Source organism: Thunnus albacares, chromosome 15, assembly GCF_914725855.1.
Source record: "Thunnus albacares chromosome 15, fThuAlb1.1, whole genome shotgun sequence".
NCBI classification, from domain to species: domain Eukaryota; kingdom Metazoa; phylum Chordata; class Actinopteri; order Scombriformes; family Scombridae; genus Thunnus; species Thunnus albacares.
Window position 1 is genome coordinate 6,900,537 of NC_058120.1, and position 27,555 is coordinate 6,928,091.

At 40.8% G+C, this 27,555-nt stretch overlaps 2 protein-coding genes across 5 annotated transcripts in view; both read right to left on the reverse strand.

The window, feature by feature from the left end:
* Nucleotides 1-14,293, reverse strand: part of rock2a (rho-associated, coiled-coil containing protein kinase 2a) — a 34,894-nt gene extending 20,601 nt beyond the window's left edge. For 2 of the 3 annotated variants that reach the window (XM_044374809.1, XM_044374810.1), the window contains exon 1: nucleotides 13,400-14,293. In XM_044374809.1, coding sequence (XP_044230744.1) covers nucleotides 13,400-13,498 — 99 coding nt within the window. In that variant the 5' untranslated portion in view covers nucleotides 13,499-14,293. The remainder of the gene's footprint in view (nucleotides 1-13,399) is intronic. The other variant, XM_044374811.1, reaches the window with a different exon arrangement.
* Nucleotides 14,294-17,977: 3,684 nt separating this feature from the next.
* The window catches only part of sobpa (sine oculis binding protein homolog (Drosophila) a), a 46,044-nt gene continuing 36,466 nt past the window's right edge, over nucleotides 17,978-27,555 (reverse strand). For both annotated transcript variants that reach the window (XM_044375592.1, XM_044375591.1), the window contains 2 exons: nucleotides 24,145-26,197; nucleotides 17,978-22,428 (listed from right to left, as the gene is read on the reverse strand). In XM_044375592.1, coding sequence (XP_044231527.1) covers nucleotides 24,146-26,197 — 2,052 coding nt within the window. In that variant the 3' untranslated portion in view covers nucleotides 17,978-22,428; nucleotide 24,145. The remainder of the gene's footprint in view (nucleotides 22,429-24,144; nucleotides 26,198-27,555) is intronic.

Genomic DNA, 27,555 nt, shown 5'->3' on the forward strand with positions numbered 1-27,555 from the left:
CCCTTTTTCTGCCGCTCTTATCTACCTCTCCTCCTGCTCTCTCCATCGCTCTCCGCTCGGCTGCAGTCAGTCTGCAACGATCTGCACACTCCGTTTCATCATCTCAACTTCACTTCCCCATTAAAGGACTGACCTCACACAAAACTACTATTTAAGGGAAAAAAAAGTACACATGGCGGGGGGATGGAGAGGGGTTTGCTGGGCGCGTGTGCACGTACAAATGCACGCACACACGCACGAGGATCTCCCCACAAGCATAGCAATACAGGAAATGATCCACCCCACCCCACGGCTGGCAGATAATTTCACTGTGTCATGAAGCCAGTCCCTGTGTGCAAGTCATTTCCTCAGAGGCAGCATTCTCTGCTACTGCTTCTCTGCATTCTGTGTCTACAGCCAAGACGGGAAAAAATGCACGGCAGCTATAGGTATAACCACGTTTATAACGCACGCAGTACATGTAAGTCGTCTGCACTTCGACACACGACGATTTAGTTGCAAAAACGTCTTCAAACCAACAGGAAGTACGTGGCCACCTTTGAACTGAACGCCCAATCATTTCTGGGCAGTTATCCACTGCACACTGCAGGTCCTTGATGTCTGCAAGTTTCACTGAGGTCAAGCTTTAAAGGTCAGGTTGCTGTAGTAACTGCAAGACTGTAAAACTGTAGTTGTGTTAAGCTACAGGAGACACAAGACAAACCACTGCATTAACCACAGCTGATATTCTGTTTCCTTTTTCAAGTTTTTTTTGAATTTTTTTCCATTATGATAATGTTATACATGCTTCCCATAATCTTAATAACAAATAATTTACAAGAAAATCATTTTGTCCTTCTTTAAGAAGTCAATTTTGACTCATTCACATATTCTCACGCTTTACATTTTTACAGGCTGTTGTACAATATCTATGACTAAACAATGACAGGCATTTTAGATGTACTCATTGCTTCCTCATACCTGTTAGGCAATATTGTTTTAAAGTTCATTTCATCACAGTTTGTTTCCAGCAGCACATTTATCACACTGTGGTCACTGTGCATCAAACAGCAAAGCTGTAATATCATTTTCATGTGCAACATGTCTAAAATAAATCATGCATTTAGTTTACAATGTTGTTAAAAATGTAAACATAAACATGTAATATTCATGTATGTCTATTCTTTTAGGAGAAATGTATGCTTGCAGATTTATTATGCAATTGATTTATTGCTGATATATCTGCAGTAAGATAATATTGTCCTTAAGCTGCAGGATGAAATCTGTTTGATGCGGCTGAGAATCAAGTCCAGTCATTTTGGCAAATGAAGTCATTGAAAATTAAAATAGTCTGAAGTGTTTGCATGACGTGTCTGAATTCTCATAAGTAAATAAGCAAACCATGAAACCGCAACATGTGTCAGGCCTCTTGAAGTGAGAAACAGACTATGTCAGGTCTGTGGTTACAGGCTAAAAGTCTGATTGCTTTCAGTCAGAACAGCCAGACACAGCTGGGACAGGTGCAGCTTATGTACCTCCGATGCATCTGCTTGTCAATCCAACGCCGTGGATGTAAGACCTGAGCGATACAGTTTGGAAGCGAGTAGAGATCAAGTGTCACTAAATAGTTCAGTAGTGTTAATTGTTTTGTTAAGGAAAAGGTCACTGTGAGGTTTGAGGTGTTACGATCCCAAAAACAACAACAAAGCAGCGTGGCAGGTAGACGATGTTGGCGCTCTGTCCCAAAGTGTTTTAATTATACAGGACCTGAGGGAGAGAGGATCCAGTTTCACAGATTTCCAACTTTGGACATGAAAAAGTTGACAATATCGGTTTCCTTGACAGTTGCCATGAGAAATACAAAGTAAACACTCTGTTGCAACGTTTGGACTCGCTACAGGCATGTAGCAAACATTCCCGATCTACAAACTGGAGTGCACGGTGACATATTATTACTTCCTCTGTCATTTCTAAATCTCTCCATTAAACAAGATGAATCAAGTGTGGATGAAGTATAAATAAATAAATACATGTTGCCCCGGTGATGACGAGAGGCGCCGGTGGCTCTGTACATCTCTGCAGCGGAGAGGGGAAATGATGTTGGTGGAATTTTGAGACACAATTGTTTTGCTTTTCTTTTGCAAATCAAACTGCACTTCAAAACTATTTGGCTCATTTGGAAGGAGCCACACAAAGGGGAGGGCAGCCAAAGTAGCATGTAGAGAGGTGTCAGCTGGGTCTGCTCTATGATGAATGTGTTTCTTAAAACTGTAGAGGAGGCTGTATTTTGGGGTTTGAAAATGTGTGTCATTCCCATTTAAAAATGCTTTATTTAAACACATTTGCAGACGTCTTAAGACATCACCATTCACAGAGATCCTGCCTGTCATACATAATAAGCTGTTTAGTGTACTGGACTTACACGAGAGAAATGGCTGCACCAGGGTTGCTACACACTTTTTGAAGTCAAATTTAATGATTTTTAGGACCTTTTTTAAGACCTCGACAGAGAAAATAGAATACCCTTACCACAGCAAAACGAATGCACATACAGGCTGAGCTTCATGTTTGAAATCAACTTGACAATATTAATAGGGATATTTTTGTATCTCTATATAACAATCATATGTAAAATCACATAAAGTAGTCAAATAAATGGCAAATGTGACGAACTGTGTCCCACTGTTATGCTTCACATTAGATAAAACTCTTATTTTAATTTAAAATTCAATTACAATTTGCTAGTTTTGACAACATTGTGTAAAACAATACTTTTGTGAGAGCAGGTGGCGGCCTGTGGAGAACCAATCAAACATTACCAGAAAAACAAAGACCAAACTATATTTAAATAGGTTCATCCTGTGGAGAGATATTTCTCATACAATTATGCTTTCCTCAGAATTTAAGACTAACTTAATGACTAAAAATAAGACTTTTTAAAGACATTTTATGACCTGAAATCCCGAAAATCTAATTTAAGAGTTTTTAAGGAAGAGCGGAAACCCTGTGCACGCAACTCTTCCAGTTTGCTTCCATTAGTGTTACTGTAAAAAAATGCCAACATGACCCTGGAGGATATTTCTCAGCTACTCAGTAAGAGCGACTATTTATAAATATTAAACAACTGACAAGTGTCTAGGGAAGTGTAAACCTGCATCAATAATTTAAACTTTAATACATCTGACATATCTGGACCTGTTCCAAACCACAGATACTCCCTTCCTTGTCCACAGTAATGCTGCCTTCATTTACATCAAAGGGAAAGTTGTTTTTTGTCACAGCTGATCTAAATAATTACAAACCACAGTGTCAGTTCCTATAGCACAACCTGATATACAAGACTCTTCCCTAAACATCTACACTAACAGTCTTACAGTAATGTCTTCCTGAGCTGATAACAGTATCTGCCCGGTTCAGTTTATCAGTATGAGTTGTTATGTATCTATTAGATAGCACTTCAGCATTTTATCTCTGCTATACTGTAATCTAGCCAATGGGTTATGGATGGTTGCTTAGCAACTCCTGCAAAATACAAAGAGTTGAATCCAGTTGAAGCTACAGAGAAGCAGCAGGCAACAGTTTTATAAGCGCTCGGTTTCAGCACATTCTATTCTTTTCCATTTTATTTACCCGACCTGCTGTTGACATTACTGAGCTGTCGTTCTTCCTTTGCCTGCTTCCACTCTTCATCACCCAATAAAAAGCCACGTGGATCCACCACTCAGGAATGTGATGATATTAACCTGAAAGGGGCTAAACACAAAAGGAATAACCCAACTATTCAAAGCCTTTCACATCACAAAATCTCTCCCATTTGCAATCTTTTATCGTCCCCCCCCCCCAAAAAAACCCTCTTCCTCCCCACCTACCCATCCCATCACTAGGCATGTGGAACAGAAAACAAGCTGCACTGCTCTGGGCTTTAAAAGGATTGAGCAGAAAGTTAATGTTTTGATTGAATTCCAGCCGTTTTAAAAATAGTTGTCGGGATAAACGGTGGGCTGGGCAGAGCGAGGGGACCGTGCCAGGCAGGGCCCGTAAACTCTCCAAGTAAGACACAACGGCAGGAATCCTGCAGAGGCTCACAAATAGCACAGCTAATGTCCCCGCGGGGAATAACAAGAGTATGTCTTACTCTTGCGTTTGACAGATTTCTGTCCCATGCTCCTGTGCCCTATGCATTTTTGGCACCAGGGCTTTATTATAAAATATACTGAGGAATGTGCCAGGAAAAACAGCAAAGGGAGGACTTCATGCACATAAAGTCCTACTGTACGTTAACCTTAAACTCAACTTGCTAAATGACCATAATAATGTTCCACTTAAAAGAAACAGAAAACATAATTACAACTGCAATTGTCGACACCGCTCGACCAAGTGAGCTCAACCTAATTACAGTGCAGGAGGGCAACTAACAATTATTTTCATTATCAATAAACCAACCTGAGGGTTGTCAAGCGGTCTCAGGATGATTAAAAGGGAGAAGAGAGAAAAACTAATATTTCACAAACTAAATTACATCTAGTTTTTTCTGAGTTTTCTCAAATTTTAATTTTTTCATCTTGCAAATACTCTTCAGGCCTGAAAAATCCCTCAAATGAAGCTATCCCCGAGAGAAAAATCACTCTTCGGATGAACTGCTCATAATTCATATTGACACTAAAAGCCACAACCTGTGATGACACGGTCACAAGTAGATATTGTTTCATTTTTAAGGGGTCACAAGCCAAAAACGTTGGGAACCACTGCATTAACCTACAGATTATTTTATTGATGTCAGTAAATAGGAAAAAAAAAGACCCATCACAAGTTCCCACAGCCCACGATGACGTCTTAAATGTCTGGTTTTGTTCAACAAATAGTCCAAAACCCAAATATATTCAGTTTACTAGCGGAGAAGTGCACGAGAACCAGGTAATATTCACATTTGAGAAGTTGGAACACGTGAAGTTTTGCTTTAAATGACTTAACGTTTGTTTATTCTTAATTATTCAGGTGTATTTTTGAAATGTAATTCTTTATCTAAGTCCATCCCTGCCATTTAATAGATATAGTGAGCCATCTTGCACTAGAGTGATTTATTGGGTTTCAGTGGAGTTTCAGTTTCCTTGTCTTTTTAATACTCAATTTGTATATATTTTTCGTATTGGCATAAAATATTTAAATTATAACTGCCAGCTTCAACACTAAAACACTGTTGGACTAAACACTACCACACACACACACACACACACACACACACACACACACAAATGCTCATGTATGGGAAAGGAAATAAAAAGCTGTATAAACTCACTGACAATCTTCAGCTGTTTAGTAATGTGTTGCATTGTTCTGCTGCTGCTGCTGCTGGTTCACACAATGCAGCTCGTGCGTTGCTAAGATCAAGTTAATAATGTGTTTGCTTGAGAAAAATAAATGCGAATGTGTGTCCATGAGCACACAAGCCTGTACATATGTATGTGTGTATGTGTGAGAGAAAGGGTGTTTGTGTGCGTGGGAGGTTGTGTTTCATCAGCAGGTTGTGATGGAATGATATCACTGCGGACAGATGGATGCAGCGTTATGCGTGGGAGCGTCCTGTTCTCTTCTCTGCTCTGCTCACTCACACCCTCATCTGAAACTAAAAATACACTAAAAAGACTCAGGTATCGAGCTCTTTTTACAAAACAAAAAGTCTTCACACAAACGGGCTGAAGACTCTGCACGATACGACAGAATTCAATAACAGGATTTGTGTACTCAGCCCACCGTCAACCGCAGTGTGTTTTGCATAACTCCATTCACGTCCCTGTCACTTTGATCAGTGACAGAAGTGAAAGTTCTTCAAAAGGTCAAAACTGCTATGATGTAGAGGGAGTTGTAATATCCAAAAACTATGCAAACAGATTAAAGACTTAGTGCTGTACTATTAGCAAAGACCCTACAGTTTGTACTCACATGTTAAAACGATTTCATTTAAGCCCTGCTGCATTGTTCTTCAATGTACAGTTGTGTGCATGGCCACATTATTTCAGCCACAGTCTTTATGTCTAGACTAGAAGATCCACCAGATTAAGACAAATCTCAGGGTGTATACGTTCCCTTTGACATGAGAACCATATACCATTGTAAACACGCAAAGATATCCCATTCCTGCTTTGCTACTAGTCCAAATGTCATATTATGAAAATGGATGAGACCACAGTTTATTTAAGGTTTTTTCATACAAGCAGATGGGCAATTCTGTTGCGGCATACTTGTAGTAGTAATAATATTTTAAGCTATATTTTAGCTTTTCTGGACATACCTCATATCCATTAATTTCTAGAGATTAAGTTCTTCCTCATTTTTTGCATGCCTCCTCACATCCCTGTCAGGTGGATAGTTGGACCGACTAACGTCTTGTTCTATTTGTCCAAGGTATTATATAATGTGTAATCAAGGAGCTGGGAGGTATGTGTATATTTATTCATGTGGGTTTGTGAGTGTGTATGTGTGCGTGTGCTGGACTTTGATTTTTGTTCAGTTTGTGATGAATGTTTTACAGCAGGCTGGAGAATCTTTTCCCCCTTTAAAGCAAAATAAGAAGAGTCTAATTTAAGACTACCCTGTGGATGAAATTTATGTTCACAAAACATTTCTTCTTGTCTTCATCTGTTCACAAGAATGACAAATGGCAGGGAGAAACAATGCTGTAAAATTATTATAATGCAATTCCTCTACCCTTTAGAGTATAAATCCTATTTTTCCCTCAAATATCTTTAATTTAATCTACCTGCCAGTAAGAAGTAAGTTGAAGTTAAAGGGATAGTTTCACATTTTGGATAATACATTTAATTGCTTTCTGGCAGTGAGTTAGATGAGTAGATTGATACTTTTCTCATATTTTTACAGTAAATTATCATCAGAAGCCAATTAGCTTAGCTTAGCATTAGGGCTAGGTACCGAACTTTGATACTTTTATAGCACCAACCAAATTGCTTCAATACTATTGAGACTTAAAAAATGCCTTGTCATTCAGTACCAAATTTCGATACCTAAGGCATAATCTCATCATAGTCTGTGAACCAATAAGCATGCAGGATGCTTGTACCAAGATCTAATAATGCTGGTGATTGGCTGTCTAACGTTAAATGTCATAGAGACATGCAGGAAAAACACTATGTTACGCCCAGAGACGTATATTGTAGTATTTTGAGAAGCTTGACTACAGTGTGTGTTGCATAGGTGTAATTGGCGACCATGTAGGGACCCTGTTATGTTCAGGATAAACAGCAGCAGCAGTGAGCATACGGTGAAAGAACAGAGAAATAAACCAGGACAATTAGCAAAAAATGTACCTGTATTTCCCCACCGGGCTAAGAAGCTAAGCTAAAATGGTGGCCGCTAGCCAGCGCCCTGCAGCCGAAAACAAACACAACCCATCTGGAAAAGTAACCCGCCACTCCAACTCTTTCATGTCGCTGACTGCAGTAAGTGAGCTGGAAATAAAAATGGACCATATGAGTGAAAGAAACAGAAATTATGGACTCTGAATATACTGTTACACTGGATTCTCTGAGGACTGTAAGTCATACTCTCTGGCTTTTATACATTTTTATTTATTGATATTATGTTAACAGTGTGTAAAAATGCCAAGAAGCTGAAAAATAAAACTAAAGATTTGTACTGTAATGTGTAATGTAATTTTCTTTTTCTTAAAATTAAGTTTATAAAATTTGAATTGAAAAAAATATTGTTTAGGAACCGGTATCGAAGTCAAGGTATCGGTACCTGTATCAAACATTTCTGAATGATACCCAGTCCTACTTAGCAAAAAGACCAGATGCGAGGGGAACCGGCTAGCCTGGCTCTGTCCCGATCATATTTTTTTGGCCCAATTTGATACTTGAATTTACCTAAATGACACAGCTGCTCTGTGCACTCTCAATTTACAACTTCAAAATGAGACAAGAAAGAACTTAATTTATCCCAAAAGGAATTTCTGTGGAAAGAATGTTCAGTATACATAGTAAATATCTTTTTTTTTTTAAAGAAGTAACAACTGAAGAGTAAAAACAACAATTCACATTTTTAAAGGGTGTTTATGTTATTCCAGAGCAGTTGCCAGGCAACCAGTGAAGACTCGAGTACGTTACTGCTCCCAGCCAGTAACAGTCTGGCACAAAACCCACCATAAAACAGCGATTTGTTGTTTTTAAACAACAGGTTTTGTTTGGTTTTGTTAATTAAACAAACAAGATATAATGTGATAATTTTAGTTTAAGAGGTGCTGGTAGGGGAAAAATAGCTGAGCTCTGTCCACAAGCAACAAAGTCCATCTATTTCCAGTCTTTGTGCTAAGCTAAGCTAAGCTAAGCTAAGCTAAACTAAGCTAAGCTAAGCTAACTGGCAGCAGGCAGTAGCTTCATATTAACCATACAGAGATGAGAATGGTATCTAGCTTCTCATCTAAGTCTCCACCAGAAAGTAAATAAGCACATTTGCCAAAATGTCAAACCATCGCTTTAAAAAGATAAACGTTCAAATCAGTTTGTACAGAGATAACATCAGTAAGAGACATGGGAATATTTGGAGTTCAAACTGAAGCACTGGCACAAATATTATTAATAGTAGAAACACCTCAGGTGGGCCATCTAAGGCTTTAGTAGACACTGAAAACCCTGATCAAGTTTCCTAGTTCTGACCACTAAAGAGGACCAGACGCTACATGACTGAAGTCAAGTGTGACATTTCCAGCCTACTGAGGGCTTGCACACCCGGGAGACACCAGGTCTTCTCCACTGGAGTGGAGCAAAAACCAAAAAAAGGCCACGGAGAGGCCCGACCATCTCTCCAGAGGAGGTGTGGAGTAGAGAGACTGGCTTGTTCTGCGCAAAAAAAAAAAAAAAAAAAAAAAATTGGCCTGGGCCACCGTCCCCAGTGCCTTATAAGGCAGTGTTTCTACCCAGCTAGCACACTGAAGCCGGGACTGTTGCTGCTCGCCTGAGAGCAACTCAACTGTACTCCAGAGATGAAGTGGACACTCAGGTTGACTATAACGGTAAAGACAGAAAACAAGACATACAGGAGTTATTCCCACCTCCCTAAAGAGCTCCACATTAAAGCAAGTTGTTCCAGTACGGGTGGGGAGCCAGTAAGATAAGAGGAATAGAAAGGAAGAGAGAAGTTGAAGAAAAAGGGAGACAGGAGATGCTGGAAGAGGATAAGAGTGATTAACATTAGGTGGGAGGTGAGCGGTCAAAATAGGGAGAAAGAAAGAGAGAAGAATGTGTGAATGGAAAGGAACAGGAGAAACAGGAAACAGAGGTAGGAAAATAAAAAAACAACACCAGGCAAAATAAAACAAGTGCAATGTGTTATTAAATGTCTTCGTCGCATACGGAGAACATCATTCAGAGAGAATATGGAAGAGAAAGCCAGGAACTGCCCCCATGAGATGATCTGGAAGACATCATACTATCGCTTAGCAAGTCTGATGTCTAGCATCTCATATCTTTCACACTTAAGCGCTGCGCATAAAGTTGTCTGAGTTATCTGGCAGTACCAGCTCTGCAGCTGAATCAAAAGGCATCAGAATGGAGCAACAGTTAAAATACCTGCAGTGTGTTTAACAAGCTGAGAGGAGGGGCAGGCTGCAGGCTGAGAGAAAAGCAGAGCCAGAGAAAAAGAGATAAGGCTAAAAAGTGAAAGGGGAAAGTGCAGTCATTCGCAGGGACTTTGAGCCCCATATATAGCTGCCAACTATTTACTCAATGAGGTCATTTCCTTCAGGACGGCAGAAAGGCAACTTATGTGACTTGCAATCAAGTGTCCATATTTTTTGTAATCTTGAAAAATGCCCTTTCTCTTGCTTGCCCTCGACAATTATTCCCTGTACTTCAAAGTGCCAAGTAAGTCTAGTAGTTCAGTCAGCAGTAGCGTGCTGCCAAATAATGATCACTACAGTTTGCACGAGGAAAAGGTTGCTGAGATTTCAGGTTACATTCGATCCAATGCTGATAGAAGCAATATAGTGATTTACAGTTCATGATCACAGCGTATGTTAAAGCACCAGTCACATGATTTTTGCTGCTTATTATGTTCGTTTTAGATTACTTGACTGATGATAAAATTGATAACAGTGCAATCTCTGCTTCCTAATTTAAGTGTAAAGTAAAATACTGCATATCCCTGATTATAAAGGATCAGCTTTCTTTAAAGGAAAGTCATTAAGTCCATTTGACAGATGCTGCAGATTCCTCCCTGTCAGCTTTCCGTATCCTCAGGGTAGCCAGCTCACCGCCTCTTGACAGGCCCAAAATACATCTAACTTCACATGGACTGAAAGGTACTAATTTGACATTAATTATTGAGATTATTTTACTAAGTTGTAATGCAGGAGACTATATAATAGTCAGCCATGCAGATTCTTCTGCTGTTTTTTTGGCTGTTGCCATGCCACAATAGCAGGGGATTTGTGATTCATTGTTTACCGAGTATGAGCCTCATGAGCCTGTGAGCAATTATTATGGCACTAAAAGTATGAAATGTTTTTATTCCACCTGCAAAAAAGGACATTTCTGAGTGCTTAGTGTTCATGTGTTTGTGTGTCTGTTAGAATCCCACCCTGAGCAGCAAAACTTCTTGATCCCAGCGACAGCAGCAAGGCTGCTAAAAATGGAAAACTGCAGCCTGTTCTCTCCTACGCATGCTTCCCACTCAACTTTTGTCTCCAACACTCAACACCTCTATCTCTCCAGCTTGCGTGCAGGAAGTAAACACCACCGGTGTTCAAGCGACTATTCTACTAAATGTTTTAAAGGAAGAGGGAATAGACCAGGAGTGCCTCAAGTAGTGTGGAGGGGGGAACAGGGGAGGGTACGTACAGGGGGGCCCCAAGCTAGATGGGGCCCATTAAAAGGGGTGAGGTGATGCTTTTTAAGATAGACCCGACAGTGTGTTTGTCCTCTGTCAGATCCAGTTAGGGGGCCCAGCAATTCAAACACCAACACCAGAACGGATGTAACTTTAAAGCCAAAGCAGGTACTGTGACACCATGTTGCCTCTGGATTACAGTTAGAGCAAAGGTCTGAAAATGTTCAGTGTCCAGAAAATATGTAAAGGGGAACATCACACAAACAATCTAATACACTAATACCCGGAAGATACCAGGTCTAATCTAAAACACCAGTATAATGGATTTTTCCATGATACATGGCCTAATGCAGCATTACTCATCTCCACACTCACCAAAAGTATCTGTCTAGGGGTACATTTCCTGTACTTATTTAGCAGACAGAGTTCTGAATATTAATCTTTTAAGTCTTGTCGCCACTACAGAGACTTGATCCATTTTGTCTCAGTTTTTGATATGTTACATGTTGGTGCAGATTATAGGAAAAAAGGGATATGCTTGTGATAAAGATAAAAAAATTCTATTGAAAATCTCACAACTTCTGACCACTTTACCTAAGAGTGTTAGAAATGCATCAGCTCACTTCCAATAGGTGTAGGTGAGGAAAGAAAGCTAGAAAAGCTTTTCAGTGGAATCAGTATGATACGCTGGCTCTGTTTCTGCAACAAGGGGACCCATTACGCTTTTCCTTATTTTCCATCATATATGTGTTACAAAGTTGGATGTTCATATTAAACGTGACCAAAGTTTCAAATAATGAGGTAAACGTATGTTAAAGTAATCCCTGAGAGCAGAAAGCTCAGGTTTCAGACTGCTCTGAACGCTAGGTTTCCGGCGCTTTTTTCTACTTTCGAGATGAGCTGACATCAACTTGTGATGATTTCTTTATATGGTCATCTGCTCCAGGCACAGCCTGCATGGTGCAGGGAGATGTCGTCTAGCGACAGCTGAATAACGTTTTACTGGCTACATTACTTTTATTATTTCCTGAAAGCAGACGTTTTCCACTTTAGTCATCATTTTAGTGCATTTCCCACATGTAAGTTACACAGTTATGTCACACAATAAGCAGGTAATGACCATAAAATTTACCAAACAGAGACGTCCTGCTCTAATCTTTGTTGCAGCGGATGTTCGTGCACTCTCATATCCATATCTGTCCACTCTACGGATCAGATTCAGGCTCACACGTGTATGGCTGGATTTGAGAAGTTGACGTTTGGAGTAAAGAGGAAGAAAAAGAAGTGAAATCCTGCTACTATAGTTTGTTTACGTAGCCTCTGGAGCCAGTGGAAATCGGCCATGACGCAGCTTCCAGGAGCTAACCAATCAGAAGAGAGTGGGATCATCTGGAGGGGAGCCTTAAAGAGACAGGAGCTAAAGCAGCCTGTTTCAGACAGAGGCTGAACTAAGGGGCCGCATAAAGGGCAAATAAAAGATAAATAAGGAGTTTTTGAACTGTGAATCACGCAAAGCTACTCTAGTGGAGTCCCAGAAGAAAAATATAGAGCTGGAAGTGAGCATAATAGGTCCCCTTTAAGGTAACATTTACAAGTGGAATATGAAGGTAATTTACTGAGCTGTCACTTCAGGCATGTAGTAAAAGTACTCATACAAACTGAATTGACAAGTTGAGGGTTTTATGACACAAAGTTTGGACAAACCTTCCCATTCACTTGAATGAGAAAGTGTGTCTAAACTTTTGACTGGTACCGTACATGTATGTATTTTATAAAGAAATTTGGGTCAGACATTTTCATCTTGTCAAAGAATTATGCCCAGAATAGCACGCTCTGTGGTTATGTGGTTTTTTTGGGTGATTTTTCTGTTCTTATTTAACTGGAAATAAAACTGTAAAATGTTTCCAAAAAGACCAGAATTCTGCCTGAAAACATACATTTATACACGTATTTATCAGTCAGAAGATTAAAAAAAACCCCTGAAACACTTGATATTGTGTGGACAACATCATCCTAATCATCTGTGAGTGCAGGAGGGTCAGAATAGGTGTGTGGATCCAGAGGGCAGACTGTCCTGGTGTACTGAATGGGCCCAGGCAGGAGCTTTTAGCAGGAAATATTAGTCTCCATAAACACACCAAGTGGGACATACACATTCCCCACTAGTTAATCCTAATCTGTAGACACGCTTCACAGACCCCCAAACTGCACTGTCTGCACTCAGTCTTAACTTATTAATCAGGCCTATCTTACAGTATATCCACCATGCGGCTCTTAGTTTGGCCTGTTTTTCTCCTTCAAATGCGTTATTATGGCAAGGGATCTGATTACAGGACAGAATGGAAACTGATGGCGATGAGAAAGATTAATAGTCCCAGCAGCATCGCAGTCTGACTAATGTAAAAACAACAATGCTAACAGCTCGCAGCAGGATACAATTAGGGAATGAGAGGAAGAAAAGAGGGGATATACATGCCAATAGCATAACGTTACCTAAGTGTGTGCATACGTGTCTGGCGTTTCAGCGAATAGACAACCTGGTATCATTAATAATCTATGAGGTGTTTCCCACTTGACTTACCAGCAAACTTTCCAGGTTCATGGCAGACCTGGGGTTTCTGATCATGTCCTCCAGCCTCTTCAGCCGGGTTTCCGTCCTCCTCTCGGCGCCGAGCGACATGTCTGCAGAGTGGGTCGTTAAAAAGCTGAGTAAAAAAAAGAAATGATGAAGAGGTTTTCCCCAAACTGTTTGAGTTCACATGTGAAACGTCTTTGTTCGTGGCTAATGTGGCCGCGGGCCTAGCGGCTCTCAGCCCACCCAAATCGCTTCCAACAGGAATAGTGTGCACAATGAGGAGAAAATATTCCCAAAGCAAAGAGACTCCCCGCTTCCCAAAAAACTTGCCGAGCGAGCTGGGGAGGGGGTGGGGGGGCTTCAGCCAGTTAGCTATCTGTCTGGCTTTGAGCTAATAAAGACAACGTTACACTTGAATAATCACCAGAGATGCATTTTTTCCAACTCGGCGATAAAGTTTGAATTTTGGAGATACCAGCAACAGGCAGCAGGGCGTTTTCTTTGCCCCCCTCACCTCCCCTTCCCTTTGGGGTTTTGACCGCCTGGAAATGCCTCGGTGACTCGGTTTTCAGAGAAAATTCCGCCTCGTTTCACCCCATTCAATAATGTCTGAAGCCCGTTAGTGTTAGTTTATCCTCAGTGCTGCCACAAGTCATCAGAAAGGGCGATAATGTCTGCTCTCCCGCGCTGAATTTTTAATAAGCAGACACTCTCTTCCTGGATTTCTTCTCGCATTTTCGCATTTGTCCTCCTCGACTTTGTCCTTTTTTGTAGTGCTTTATTCACGAAAAAAGTAAGTTGTTGAACTGGTAGAGAAAAGTCCTCCGGCCGCTGAGTTGTTGGCTGTACACACACATCTACACACCGACTGAGTCTGCAGCCTCTCTCTCCTCCCCCTGACATCAACACACCGAGAACTCAGTTACCCATAAGCCATCTGTCCTGCCCTCCTGCACCTCTCCACCTGTAAACATTTGGAAAATTCGCACTTTCAAAAGCCAACAAACACCGCTCTTTACATTTAAAAGAAATAATTAGATGGTAAGTGAAATAATTACATATTCTAATAATTATTACGTTTAATTAAACGGCTGTCAAACAAATGAGTGTTCTTCCTGGTTGTTACAACAAGTGTCAATGTCACTAAGTTAATAATATAAAAAATAAATTTGATTAGTATATATAGGCTATAATGTACTCTTGGGATTTGGAGAAAAAAAAGTTCTTCTTTTGGTTTCATAATTAAGGCTAAAGATGAAATCTAGTGGGGGGGAATCCCATCACCAAAATATAATCAGTTTTTCCAGGCCCAAGGCCAATCTGTCCGCCTACTTTCTTGGAAATCCATCAGTGGATTCTGCAATATCCTGCAACTAATAGTAAGTATGTAAATTTATTTAGTATAGCACCTTTTATAGAGCAAGGTCAAAAAGTGCTTCAGTAAAATTGTTAAAAATAAGACCATAAAACAATAAAACAGACAAACAAGCAATAAAACATAAGCAACAAAAGACCTTAAAAACACACAAAATTAGAAACACTAGACGGCACGAGGCAAGGCAAAGGTCAGTTTGAATAAACGAGTCTTCAGCTGCATTTCAAAGGCGTCAACAGAGAGTCAAAATATAAATTGCTCCCTGAGTTTCCTACAACAAATAGCCTACACATTGTATACACTCTCAGGGGTCTTTGACAAACTAATGAAGGGTTTAATTTAAAAAGAATCAACAGACTAAATGATACTTAATGATAATGATCCTAGTTACTGTCGTTAATGTAGATCAATACATTTATTGGATTATTATTGGATAACCAAACAAAAATCTTTGGGTCTAATGTTTTGGTGTTGGAGGTATAAAATGTGGTGTATTCTGTTTCACACAACAGAGGGAGCAGTTGGACCACAGATGCATCCCTTCACCTTGCTCCAACTGCTACCTGCGTAGCTTAATTATGATGAACTTTAACATTTATGCAGATATAACCGTTTTGCTGCTCGCCCTTTAAATGATGTCGCAAAACCAGGTTTCATCCTGTACCCATTTATGTTCAATTCAAAGCTGGTGAGCGCTTGCTCTTTCCTGAGAAAAATCCTCTGTGACTAACAGGAAGTGATGCATTTCACATTTTCTTAATTTAGAATGAACACAAGAAGAGCTGCCTGGTCTTTCTGTGTGAGAAGCAACAGTGACTCAACAGACAAACACATGAGCGCCACCTACAGAAACCCAAACTTCATGAATTGATTTTTTTTTAAAGCCATCATATCAACATGCAATATGCACTGTTTGTTTCACAGGTGGTTTCTGGGAAATGCAGTGTGAAACAACACAGTGACGAGTTGGTTCTGAGAAATGCTCAGGAAACTGCAACCTCACCTCGCATCTCATCTTTTCACTGATCACATGTCACCTTTTCACTGATCACACTAAGTCAAGTTGTTTTAATCTATCATATGGAACTCATATTCCCTCTTTGTGAGCCTTATTGAATCAAGGCACATGGCATTCAACATACATGCTGTAATGCTTATTAATTCCCCAATCCAATCCTAGTTTTAATAATGATATTACTGCATTTAAAGTCATTCTGGATGAAGAAGATTGAGTCAGACAGGAAAGGCAAGAACAGAATATTATAACACATGAAGAATGACCCATGATCTTGTGTGGTCAGCTTCAGTTCGCTATATTTTGATACTACATCAGCCTCCATTATGCAAAAAATATCAATACGTTTTATACTGTAATAAGCGATTTTGTGTCTCAGTTAGCATTTCTTATTTTTTGGAGCACTCATAAAAGAAATTTTTTTAAACTGTTTAAAGTTATTTTGGTGATTGCGGCTTTGGGAGAGTTTCAATTCCTCACACAGGGCAGAGAGCATTGTTTTGAGGTGTAGTCATGTAAATATTGTTTTTGGGTGAAACTAAAGGGGAAAAAAAGTACACCGCCCCTTCAGCCATGTTGTCTTTCTCCACATTCTGTGCTCTGACAGGCTGCATTCAAAATGGACTACATCAAAAAGTTTATGTGAGTGATAAACACAGTCACACAGTACGTCAGAACACAACGGACACACAAGGCTGGACTTGTGTTTGACATCATACCATGATGCCCAGAAAATTGAAGGATTTGAATGTGTTCGTAACTCACAGAGAGCTTGATCTCCAAAGCAGCAATCAGAGGTGAGAGAAAGAAACAAACCGTACCTCAGCTGACTGTACTCATTATATTTCACGCCAGCAGATGATCTTTGTCACAATATTTGTTTGTGAGTATATTGATCTAGTAAACACATCAGATTAACCCATTTAAGGTTGAACAGGTTTAAATTTATAGGTTTCAGTTACTCAATTCGCATTTTCTGTACATTGACAATGTTGCCTGGGAACGTTGTATGTGTACGTTTTGCTATGACTGCATTTGAATCAATTAAAATGTAAAACTATTTTACCATGACTGACAGGTCCGTCGTTGCTTGTATCCTGTATATCTTTCCTATGAGGAAATCAAGCCTGTCCTCATCCCACTCTCTACTGTGTAGTGGGCTAATACAGTCAGAGGCCATAAGATGGAGCTAGAGACCATTAAATTCACATTTCTCATCTTCAGATGTGAGGACCTGAAGTCAGAAAACTAACCAATTGTACACATTACAGCAATAAATGAGATATAATCATATTTGTGTTTTAAAAAGAGTGTTTGTTGCTTTTCTGAAGGTGGGAATATTTCTAAAATAGATAATGTCAAATTGTCACTATATCATCCTCTGGTGATAAAATTTACTTAAAAAAAGGTGTGACATTTTATTTGTCCATAATAAAGAATTTATACATCATTACTTAATTACTAATTAACATCACCTGTGGCTAATTATCAGTAACAATATCCAGTAATAACTGAGCTCACTATTTGTTTTTCTTTTTCAATCCACTCCATTTTAATCATCAATATTTAAATAGTATAACCAAAGTCTAACTACTTATGAATGATTCAATATTCTAAAATGTGTACTTGATCACTTGTGAATGAATTATTAATAACATTTTAGTACTGTTAGCATGGCTGTATTTGACTAGTAGCTCCTTCTTGTATCTTGTAAGACACCATGGCGAAAGGTCAGTTCTGTCGATTTTCAGTAATTAAATGATGTCATATGGACTAAACGGTTCACATCTTGATTTATATAATGATTTGGTTCATGTGCAGTAAATAAATATGGACTTAATTTTAGCATATTAAAATTTAAACGTGCTATTTGCCAGATTGTGTCACTTTTTCCTGAAACATTTCCCTTCGGCAGCACAGCTTCTTCTCAGTGTTTTATTGTAGAGAGTTTGGACTGAATCATGTGACACCTGTGAAATTCACACGCAAGTTATTAATTGTGATTGTCACAGGTTTCCACTGATTCTGGATGGTTCTCTGACATGTTGTAAAATTTTGTGGTGAAGTGATGAAACCAGATTTCAAGACAAGATTTTTGTGGTTTAGTATGATCTCTTATCAAGCTATTATAGTGTTGTATGACTTGTTTGTGTGGAGGTTCCTTGTACACATTTGAACAGATATGACCAATCTGAAACAGAGTTGTGTGTGCCTCTTATTTATTTGTCTTCATGAGCAATTCACTGGATAAAACAAATACTGTTACAACACAAAAAATGATTATTTTCCAAAGCAATTTTGGCCACATGTTATGTACATGTTACAACGTCATAATAAAAAGACAGAAGATCATCTCCTCATATCACTGTTTTCTCCATTTTAATAATTAAAAAAGCATTTCACTGTTCACCAGGCATTTACATTGGAATCGAATGCTCAGGTCAAACCACCTTCACTTTTTTTTATTATTTGCAAATGCAAAACTTGTCAACAATAAATAATACTATAAAATGTACACAAAAAGATTGACAGTCCACCACGAGTTAAAACGTTGAACAGATTGGATGTTTAGGAACAAGGAATTCGGGAGGAGGGTTTCTTCTTAGCAAAAATGTGACGGTCCATACAAGTTACAGAAAAAAGCTGATCATCTATACATTGACACTAGCAAGATAACAAAGTTGTTGTTTCTGGTATATTTCATTTTGTACAAAGAAGGGAGAGTCTTCTTTACAAGCGAGCATCATTGTCTTAACTGTAGAGATTATACAAGCAAGAGTTAAGGCAACTTCTCTGTTGTTTTTGAAAAGTAACATGAAGTCATGTCATGTTTTGTTTTGTCTGTGGACTATTAGTCTCTATTAGGGTTGGAGTTAGTTGTCATTGCATAATTCAGGCTGTTGACCAGGCCTGTAGTCCATCATCAAAAAAGGAATGCTGGAGATTTGTCATGAGTCTGTTTGCCATCACAAAGACTGATTCAGTGGTCCAGGATTGCCATGTTAGGATTAAGCTTTTATATCTTCAATATCTGTCTGAGACATGGACAGTACATCATGTACAACGCCAACACAGCAACACTGGTGCAGATTAGGATCAGACATAACTAGACATGTTGTTTTGACTGTGTGTGTGTGTTTGTGTGTGTGTGTGTGTGTGTGTGTGTGTGTGTGTGTGTGTGTGTGTGTGTGTCAAGCAAGAGAAACAGCAGACAAAACAATAGATTTTGGTTTGTTCATTATCAAAAATTGAGTGCCTTCCACCTTTTTAAATCAGCATGAAATTTCTGGCAAAGAGTATGACCTACTTAAAGAAAGTCTGGGAGATTGCCCAGTAATGGCACTAAAACTGAAAGTTTGGCCTGATGGTGGCACCAGATGAAAGGTCAGGAAAAGGTCACAAAAACAATTAGCACTTGTCCTCTAGGGAGCAAATTTAAAGGAATAATTCAACATTTTGGAAAGGACATTTATTTGCCTTCTTGTTGAGAGCTTGATGAGAAGATCAATTCCACTCTCATATCTGTCCATTCAATATGAAGCTGGAGACAGAAGACAGCTAGCTTAGCTAAGCATGTAGACTGGAAGCAGACAAGATATACAGTGTACACTGTAGCGTGTTAATTAGTGAGCTTGACAGTGCCGGTAGGGAGGCTTTTTTTGTTTGTTTGTTTTTTTACCTTTTACTGTACCGCATTAGCAGTTTCCTCTGTTTCCAGTTTTATGCTAAGCTAAGCTAACTGGCTGCTGGCTATAGCTTCAAAATTAACAGACAGATATGAGAGAACTATCAGTCTTTTCATCTAAGTTTGGCAAGAAAGCAAAAAAAGTGTTTTTCCCCAAATATCAAACTATTCCTTTAACTGAAATCTGGCCATTAGCTTTTTATATCTGGTGTGCAGATATTTTGTCCTGAGGGTGGCGCTAGAGGAAAGCTCATGGAGGGTCTAAACTGGAAAGGGTCCATTCTCTGATTAATGTAAATGTGCAGAGAAATTTTATGGCAATAGCAGTGTGATTACACAATTTCTATTCTTCTTCTCATGAAGTTGTGGATACAGTGCTTGTGGATATCTTGTGATATTTGGGAAAAGAATTACAGAAAGGAATATTGATAGTTATGGACAAATGCAATTCAGCAAAAGGCAGGCAAGAAAGAAAAAAAAAGCTTAAAAAGAGCATTTTCACTGCTTTGCTTGGAGAGAAATTAAGTGAGGGCAAGGAAATGCTTAAAGTGACACCAAAGCCAGGCCTTGGCAAGGAACAAGCGAAGCCTAAATGCCTGACTAACAGGCAACAGATAAGAGTTGCACACTGCTTACTCTGAGTCAACACTCTGTAATCTCAACTGGGCTCTCTGCTTGCACCTGCCTCACACACACACGCACACACGCACATGTGTGTGTGACATTAAGTATGAGTATGCATGCTTGTGATGTGAGATTCTGTGTATATATGAGTAAATGTTGGGCCTCATTTAGATAAAGAGTGAATCACACTGGCTCACCATGGCAGAATGAAATGAAACAAAGGCTACAGGAATAACAGTGAGATTGGTGGGGATTGCAAAGCAAAGTATTGTATTTCACCTTAACTCGCAGTGTCACACATCATGGACCTTTATGGATTGAGTAAACCAAAAAGAGGGGTAACAGGGTAATACTGTTTTTGACATCCACTTGTGTTCTCCAGTATCTTCCTTTCTTTTTAAAATAAGTGCTTGTTATTTTGGCAGCTACAAATTATCTGGTCAAATCTTCAGTTTGAAATTTCCACTGAAAACTAGGTGACATGTTTTGTTTCAACACACCAGAAGCCTTTGGCATATGATAATACCTTGTCTCGCACTGGTACAATGTACCTCCTCCATAGGAGTGTAAACTAAATGCTGGCTTTGTTTGATGGCGTCCAAGCTCTCAGGCTTAAGCCGCAGTGAAACTGGATCAGATCAAACTGGATAGGTGACAAGTTTGTGTCGCATTCACTTAAATTGTCTAAAAAGCTGTACATGGAGCATGACATTGACTCAAGGACAACACTGGCTTTAAATCTGGTTTAAAACAAAGTAATTGGCATAGAATGAAGCAACTTGGCAAGATCAGTGGACAAGCAAGAGGAAATGTGAAAAGACTTTTCATATCATTTTCAAAATTAATTTGTCTTCAGTGTGTTTATTGTTTAAATATTCCTGTTGTGTTACTTCAGCAGTTTCCCCAGCAGGTCCCAAAATAATTATTTATGAAATAGCTGGCTTCCCTCTGCCCCCTCTAAATTCAGTGCAGTCAGTCTCAAACTAACCCATGACAGGAACATCAGTGGTAATGTATTATAGAAAAGATTAAGTACTAGCCTGCGGTAGCAAGTACCCATTGCAGGTTGGCAGAGTTTTTACATTGCCATGCCATCCTGGTTCTTTTGGAGGTGCAGTAAGCCTTGAAATGTTCTTAAACAGCAGGGGTCCATATTACTTGTTTACTGTATAAGCACACAGACAGCCTTCCCGAGGGTGAGAAAATGTCAATAGTAGGAATGATTATCATGACAACTCTGTCTCATTCTAGTGTAACAATATATATCTAAATTCGGTTAAGTTTAAGAGAAAACAAATAGATGCCACAGGAAAATGGCAGAGATTGCATGATTCCACCCACACATCCATTATTTGCTGGTGAAGGTTAGTTTTTTATCCTCTAGTTTGCTGATTCAGTAGGAACGATTTTCAACACAACTGAAGATGATTTTATGTCCAAGGACAGTTTTCCAGCCTCTGATTGAAAGATCTCCTTAAATTCTCCTGCAGTTATATTGCATTAACTGTATTCATGCTTGTTAAGCCTGTTTTTAGCTACCTCCCATCAGAATCACCCAGAACACTTAGTGTCAGGTTGGCAAGTATGTTTTTGCTGGTTGTGGACAAGCAAAGGCCGAGAGGATAGGGCAGAATTTCTGCTATTTTTTTTTTTTGCCAGCTGTGTGACTCTACAGTCAAAGCTTTGTGAAATCAGTTTATACATTAGTGACAAAGTGTGTGAGAAAAAAACACTTACTGGAGCAGATATTTTGTATCTGTGGTGTGGCACCAGGTTGGACCAAAACAGGAGCATTTCATAGAAGGATGAACATCTCTCTTTGGGGCTCCTTCACCAATTTCCCAGCAGCATCTTTGAATATCGGACACTATAGTTTGCTCCATAGTAACAGACAGTACAGAGATCACTTGTTTTGATAGGGAAAGGTGGATAAGTTACAAGGGGGCAGTGTGGGCTGAGAGTCTCTAAATGAGGAGAGAAGCAGCGGGGTAAAGTCCTCCTGTTGCAGGGATTTACTGTCTGCAGTTCAAAGGTCAAGCGGTCCTGCTGGCCATGACATTAAGTCTGTAGAAGTTCAGTCCACCAGAGTGTCTGTTACACAGACAAAAGGAGTCCTGTCCACTTTACTATGATACACATTAACATGTTTGTTTGGACTCTAATCAGTCGTCGAAGGCGATTTGTGGTGCAGGTAGACTGGACAATGGGTGAGGATGAGTGTGTGTGTGTGTGTGTGTGTGTGTGTGCACATGTGTGGTGGTGGAGTGGGGAGGAGCAGGAGTGGGGGGTGGACAAGTGAGTGTCGTTGATGGCACTGCGGTCCTCGGAGCATCCATCTGTGAAACAGAGTGGGAGGAGAATAAGACTGAGTCAGTGGGTGAGTAAAATCCCCCACGGCTGTTTTGGGTAAAGTCGATGCATGAATTCAGGCAGACAGCCCCACCTTTAATTTAAAGGTAAGGGGGAGAATAGGGGGTGTTCAGGTCAGAGCAGCAGGGCTCATAGGAGAGCCACAGTTTTAGTGTTAAAACCACTGAGGATCAAACTGCAGCAGGACATACACACAATCTGTACCAGCTTGAGGACACTTTTGGGCAAATAAAGAATTAAATATTCAGCATCTGCTTCTCTGGTAGCATAAATTTTACATAATGTTTTAGCTATTTCATAATGAATGCCATGTGATATTGCAGACAAGTGGGAAAAGGTGACTTTTTGCATTCTCCCATATCAGTTATCAAAGATGGTGTATCTTTAAGTGTCTTAACCTAAAATTTTCTTCATCTCTTTTATGATTCATTTCAGCTGCTGCTTTGCTTTTAGCAGAACTAACGGAGCATGGGGCTTGATTTCCATCTTTTGTCGTTATTAATTACTCTAATTCAGAGCACTCGCCTCATGTTACCACAACTTGAATCGGTCTTCAATTGCTCTTGAATACAGTTTCATTTAATTAACAACTCCAGGGGTGCATCAATAAATTTAGTATTAATGTGCTGAACAAATCCTTTGACATGAAAGACTTTCCATTCCCATTCTGCAGCTCATAGAGGTAATCTGCCAGTCAAAGTAAAGCAACAAGTACCTTTTCTGTAAAATGGAAGCAATGTGGCACATCATGAGGAAATGTTTGTGTGGTATTTGGTAAATTAATGTGCTGGCGAAACATATGTTTCAGCAAAAAATGTACAGAAAATCTAAACAACAAAAGAAACTGCACATGCATAATATCCAGTATGTTGTCAAATGGTAATGGTTGATGTTAGTACAATGGTTGATGGTACAGTACCAATAAAAAGTTTGTCAGTTTCTCATTCAAGTGTATGGGAAGATGTGTCCAAAGTTTTGACTGGTAGTGTACCCCCTGCCACACCTGTATGTAATTCTAATGCTCCCTTTTTAGGGTGTTCTAGTTCATTTAATCTTTTTACAAATGGGCTTCATATCATGTTCCTTCCTGGTTCACTAACCCTTTTAGAGTCTTTTCAGAGTCAGTCCCTGCAAGTGCCCCTCTTGGTGACATTAAAATACATCCCCTGCACACCGACTGTCTCAGTGGAGTTAAGGTTTGAGAACGTGTAGTCTGGCATTATATTCCGATTGTTCTGCCACCAGCATTTGGTGGTTGTTTGACCTCTCCTGTACAGTCTGTTGTATGAGTGCATACTGAATTTCCCCTTGAATCAAGCATCACATTATGACAGTGATCAGCCTTATTGCATAATTTCAAAATGATCATGCTATGCTGGAAGAAATATAATGTAACTCTGTTGTCAGAATTTCCCAAATTTTGAAATGATAAGATTGATTTGAATAGTAAATAACTAGTTAAAGGACATTTTGTAGGTGAAGGAGATCATTTTGAATAGTTAAAAGATGCATGCTGGAGAGAAAAACACATTTGAAATGTTAAAACCAACTAATTATTTGATGGGTACCCTACTGTGAATTACAAAATGTCACTGCATAAATCTCTATGAATTTATGCGTAAATATATAGCACGTACAACTGTGTAAAAGTGTTTGTTTTGAGGACACTAGGGTGAACCAACCTCATTTGTTTTGATTGCGGATTCGCAGACACCTCCTCTTCAGTGGCGGCTCCAGCTCGGGGCTCCCAGCAGCTGATAATGGTGCACTGATGGAGCAGGACAGGATGGCTGTCTTGTCAGCGCCAGGCTTTGGCACGGGCTGGATGACCACACAACCTCCAGTAGATAGCAGTGGCAGGGCGTAGGCATGTTCGCCCTCCTCCAAATTGGAGTCAGGGTCTGGCTTTCCCTCCATTGCATCCACCATCTCATCTTGTGCTGAGCCTCGCTTCCCCAACTCCCATTCTCCTACTGAGCAATTGTTTTCTTTCAGCGCCTCCCGCTCCAACTCACCATTGGCTGGCTGCTCCTCTGCTTCTCCCTCTCCTGTGACCACATCTCCTCTTCGGTCGGGGCAAGACTCGAAGGCAGGAGTATGAAGTGAATGCCATCCTGTACCATTGACTATGACATTACATGGGGCAGCAGGGCTAGCTTGGAGCTGGGGCAGAAGTTGGGGCTGGGTCCGTGTTGTGCTGGGTACAGGTGGTGGGGTAAGGCTGGAGATACAGGGATTTAGCTGGCTTACTGGGGGATCACCATTGCAAGAAGGGCTGTTGTTGCAGGGGGGTGAGCCAGATGCTTCCAGTGTGTCTGAGTGTGTGGCCCCTTCCAGCTCTGTAGCACCGAGGAGGCCCTGTGAGAGAGTCCCTTCCCCTCCATCATGACTGGCCACCCCCTCCCTCCCAAGCCCAAAAGCTGGTGGAGATCTTGATTCGACCTCTGCCTCTACTTTGACCTGGACCCCAGGCAGCATCCTCTGAATGACCTGTTGTTGGCATGACCTCTGGCCTACAGTTAGATCAATCACCCCGTCCATCTGTCCGGGGCCACTGGTTCGACACAGGTTTCCCGAACTGTCCTCTGCCTTCACAGTCAAGTCCACCACTCCTGTCCTGCTTCTCTCTGAGCGTCCAGGAGAGAGAAGCTCTGCACCAGCTGGCTCTACTTTCTGCTCCCCTTTGTCTCCTCCAGAAGAACCTGGAGAATGGGGCCCAGAGGCTGAAGCTTCTGAAGACTCTGGAGCACTGCGGACGGGGCAACTGTTCTCTGGCTGGTCCCTGGAAGATTTGGGGCTGAAGGGGATTGGGATTGGAATGGGGATTGGGACTGGGAGGGGTACAATGACAGGGTAAGGGACCAAGAGAGTTGGTGGGGGTACCAATGGAGCCAAGGATGGCATGCCAAAGTTCATCATTGGGGGCAGGGGGATGGCTCCATTGGGCATCATGTTGACTGGGGGAAAAGGGGGCAGTCCTGGCATGGGGAGACCAGGGTGGGGGGGCATCATGCCAGGGTTGGGATTGGATGAAGGATGGACATGTGGAGACAACAGGGGTCTGTGCATGGGACTGGATGCAGGACCAAGGGTCCTGGGTGGTGGTGGACCAATACCAGGGATCATAGGGTTTGACAGAGGACTGTTGGGTCCACCTGGGTGGCCAGAGGGACGAAGAAATGGGGGACGGATCTGCTGCATCATTTGATGCTCCATGAACAGAGGCAGGGGCATGGGCCCCCGTGGTGTCATCACCATTGGAGGGCTACCAGGAGGGACACCAACAGGTGGGTGCAAAGTGGGAACATGCGGTGGGGGGAGTGTGGGGCTCTCATGGGGTCTAGGTGTGGGGATCTTGGCTGAGGAGGAGGAGGATGGGGAGCAGACAGCAGCCTCTGAGGGCGAGTTGGCAGAGGAAGTGCAAGGGGCCAGAGCGGAGGTGTTGGAGGGACCTCCTGGTGAGGGAGCTTTACGCCGGAGGTCTGTTAATGGCGTTCCCCAGGATTCAGGAGTGAGCAGCTGTACCCCTCCACTGCACTCTGCCTTACCCTCTCCACCAGCCCCATGTCCTGGGTTACACAGTGCTCCAGGCAGTGCTGCCTGGGTCTCCTTGTAAAAAATGTCCATCTTATATTGGTTCAGGCATTTGGCACTGCAGAACTGCAGCCTCCGCTCACCAGCACCAAAGTCCAGGTACTCCTTAGTGTGGCGAATATGTTTGCACCAGTCACACACCTGCAACGAAAAACACACAGTGCACACACTGTATCAGCACCTGGCACCCTGCATACAAAAGACTTCTAATCTGTTCTTGTTGAAATACAACACAATCTCCTTTGAAGTACCCTGGTAAGCAGAAGCACAGCCTTCAAAACACCTGGAGATAAACACATTAAAAATATTATTGTAAAGAAACTGATGCTGTTCCTACATACTTTTACAGATCTGTCAAGAGCAAACACTTAACTTTGAGTTTTGTTTAAATGCACATGCCTATATGCATTCAATTTATGTAATGTATGGATGTGTGTGTGTGTGTGCATTGTGTCAAATTGATGTGTTTTCTTTACTTAGAGGTAAATGTGCATATGATGGCATTCTAGTGCTAAGTGCTATTGAAGTCTTTAACTTTCTGTCCTGACAAGGAATGCCCATTTGCACCTTCTGTTGGCAATAAAGACACACTCAGTCTCATTTAACCAAAAATCCCTAGGTGACTGTGGCCTCAAGCAGAACAAGACAAAAAGATGATTTCCCTCAAATGGCCTTCCACACTTGGTATTAAGGTGTGTACCAACTAGCAGCCAATCAGTTTTAGTAGATTTCTGTAGAAACAAGTTCAACTGTTGCTCTTGGTGTATTACTATACGTATAAGAACAAATAGATCACTATCAGATCAACTTTTTAGAATCACATTGGATTTGGCCAAGAGCCAATAATCTTATTTTTGCCAGTTCAATTTCAAGCTATATTTTTCCTCATATAATGTTCTGGAAGGCAGGATCACTTATATATGCTGAACTGAATCCAAACATGATGTCAGCAGGAACAGCGTAAAAGGAGCCTCAATTGAAAAGTTGTCTCTCTCGCTCACTGCAGTGGCAAAGATCCCACTACACCCTAATGCACTGTTTCATCACCATTATACACCTTTTCAGAACAAAAAGTGTAAATTTTTCTTTTGGAAGAAAATGAATGTGACCCTGGTAGAGCAGATAGCAGTGGGCGAGCCCTGAACACGGAGTTACTCGTCAGGCCACACACAGCTCACTCTGTCAGCTCTGGGAGGAGTGGCAGGTCCTCACTGGAGATAATTAAGGCATTAATCAGTTGTCAGACCCCTCAACGACATCCATCCATCACACAGACCCTTAAGCCCCCCTGCTGAATGTTAATAAGTTGAGGGATGCAACCGGAAGGTGGATAAACTCTTTTTGTACACTGCATAGCAACATTGGTTTATTTGGCAGGATCCTGTCTGGCAGCAGCTGAAAGACAGTGGACTCACATGGGTTGTTTGGGCAGATGCACTGTATCACTGGCCAGGATTTCAAAAGAATACATAGCATGCTGTCCTGCAGCTGCTACACGT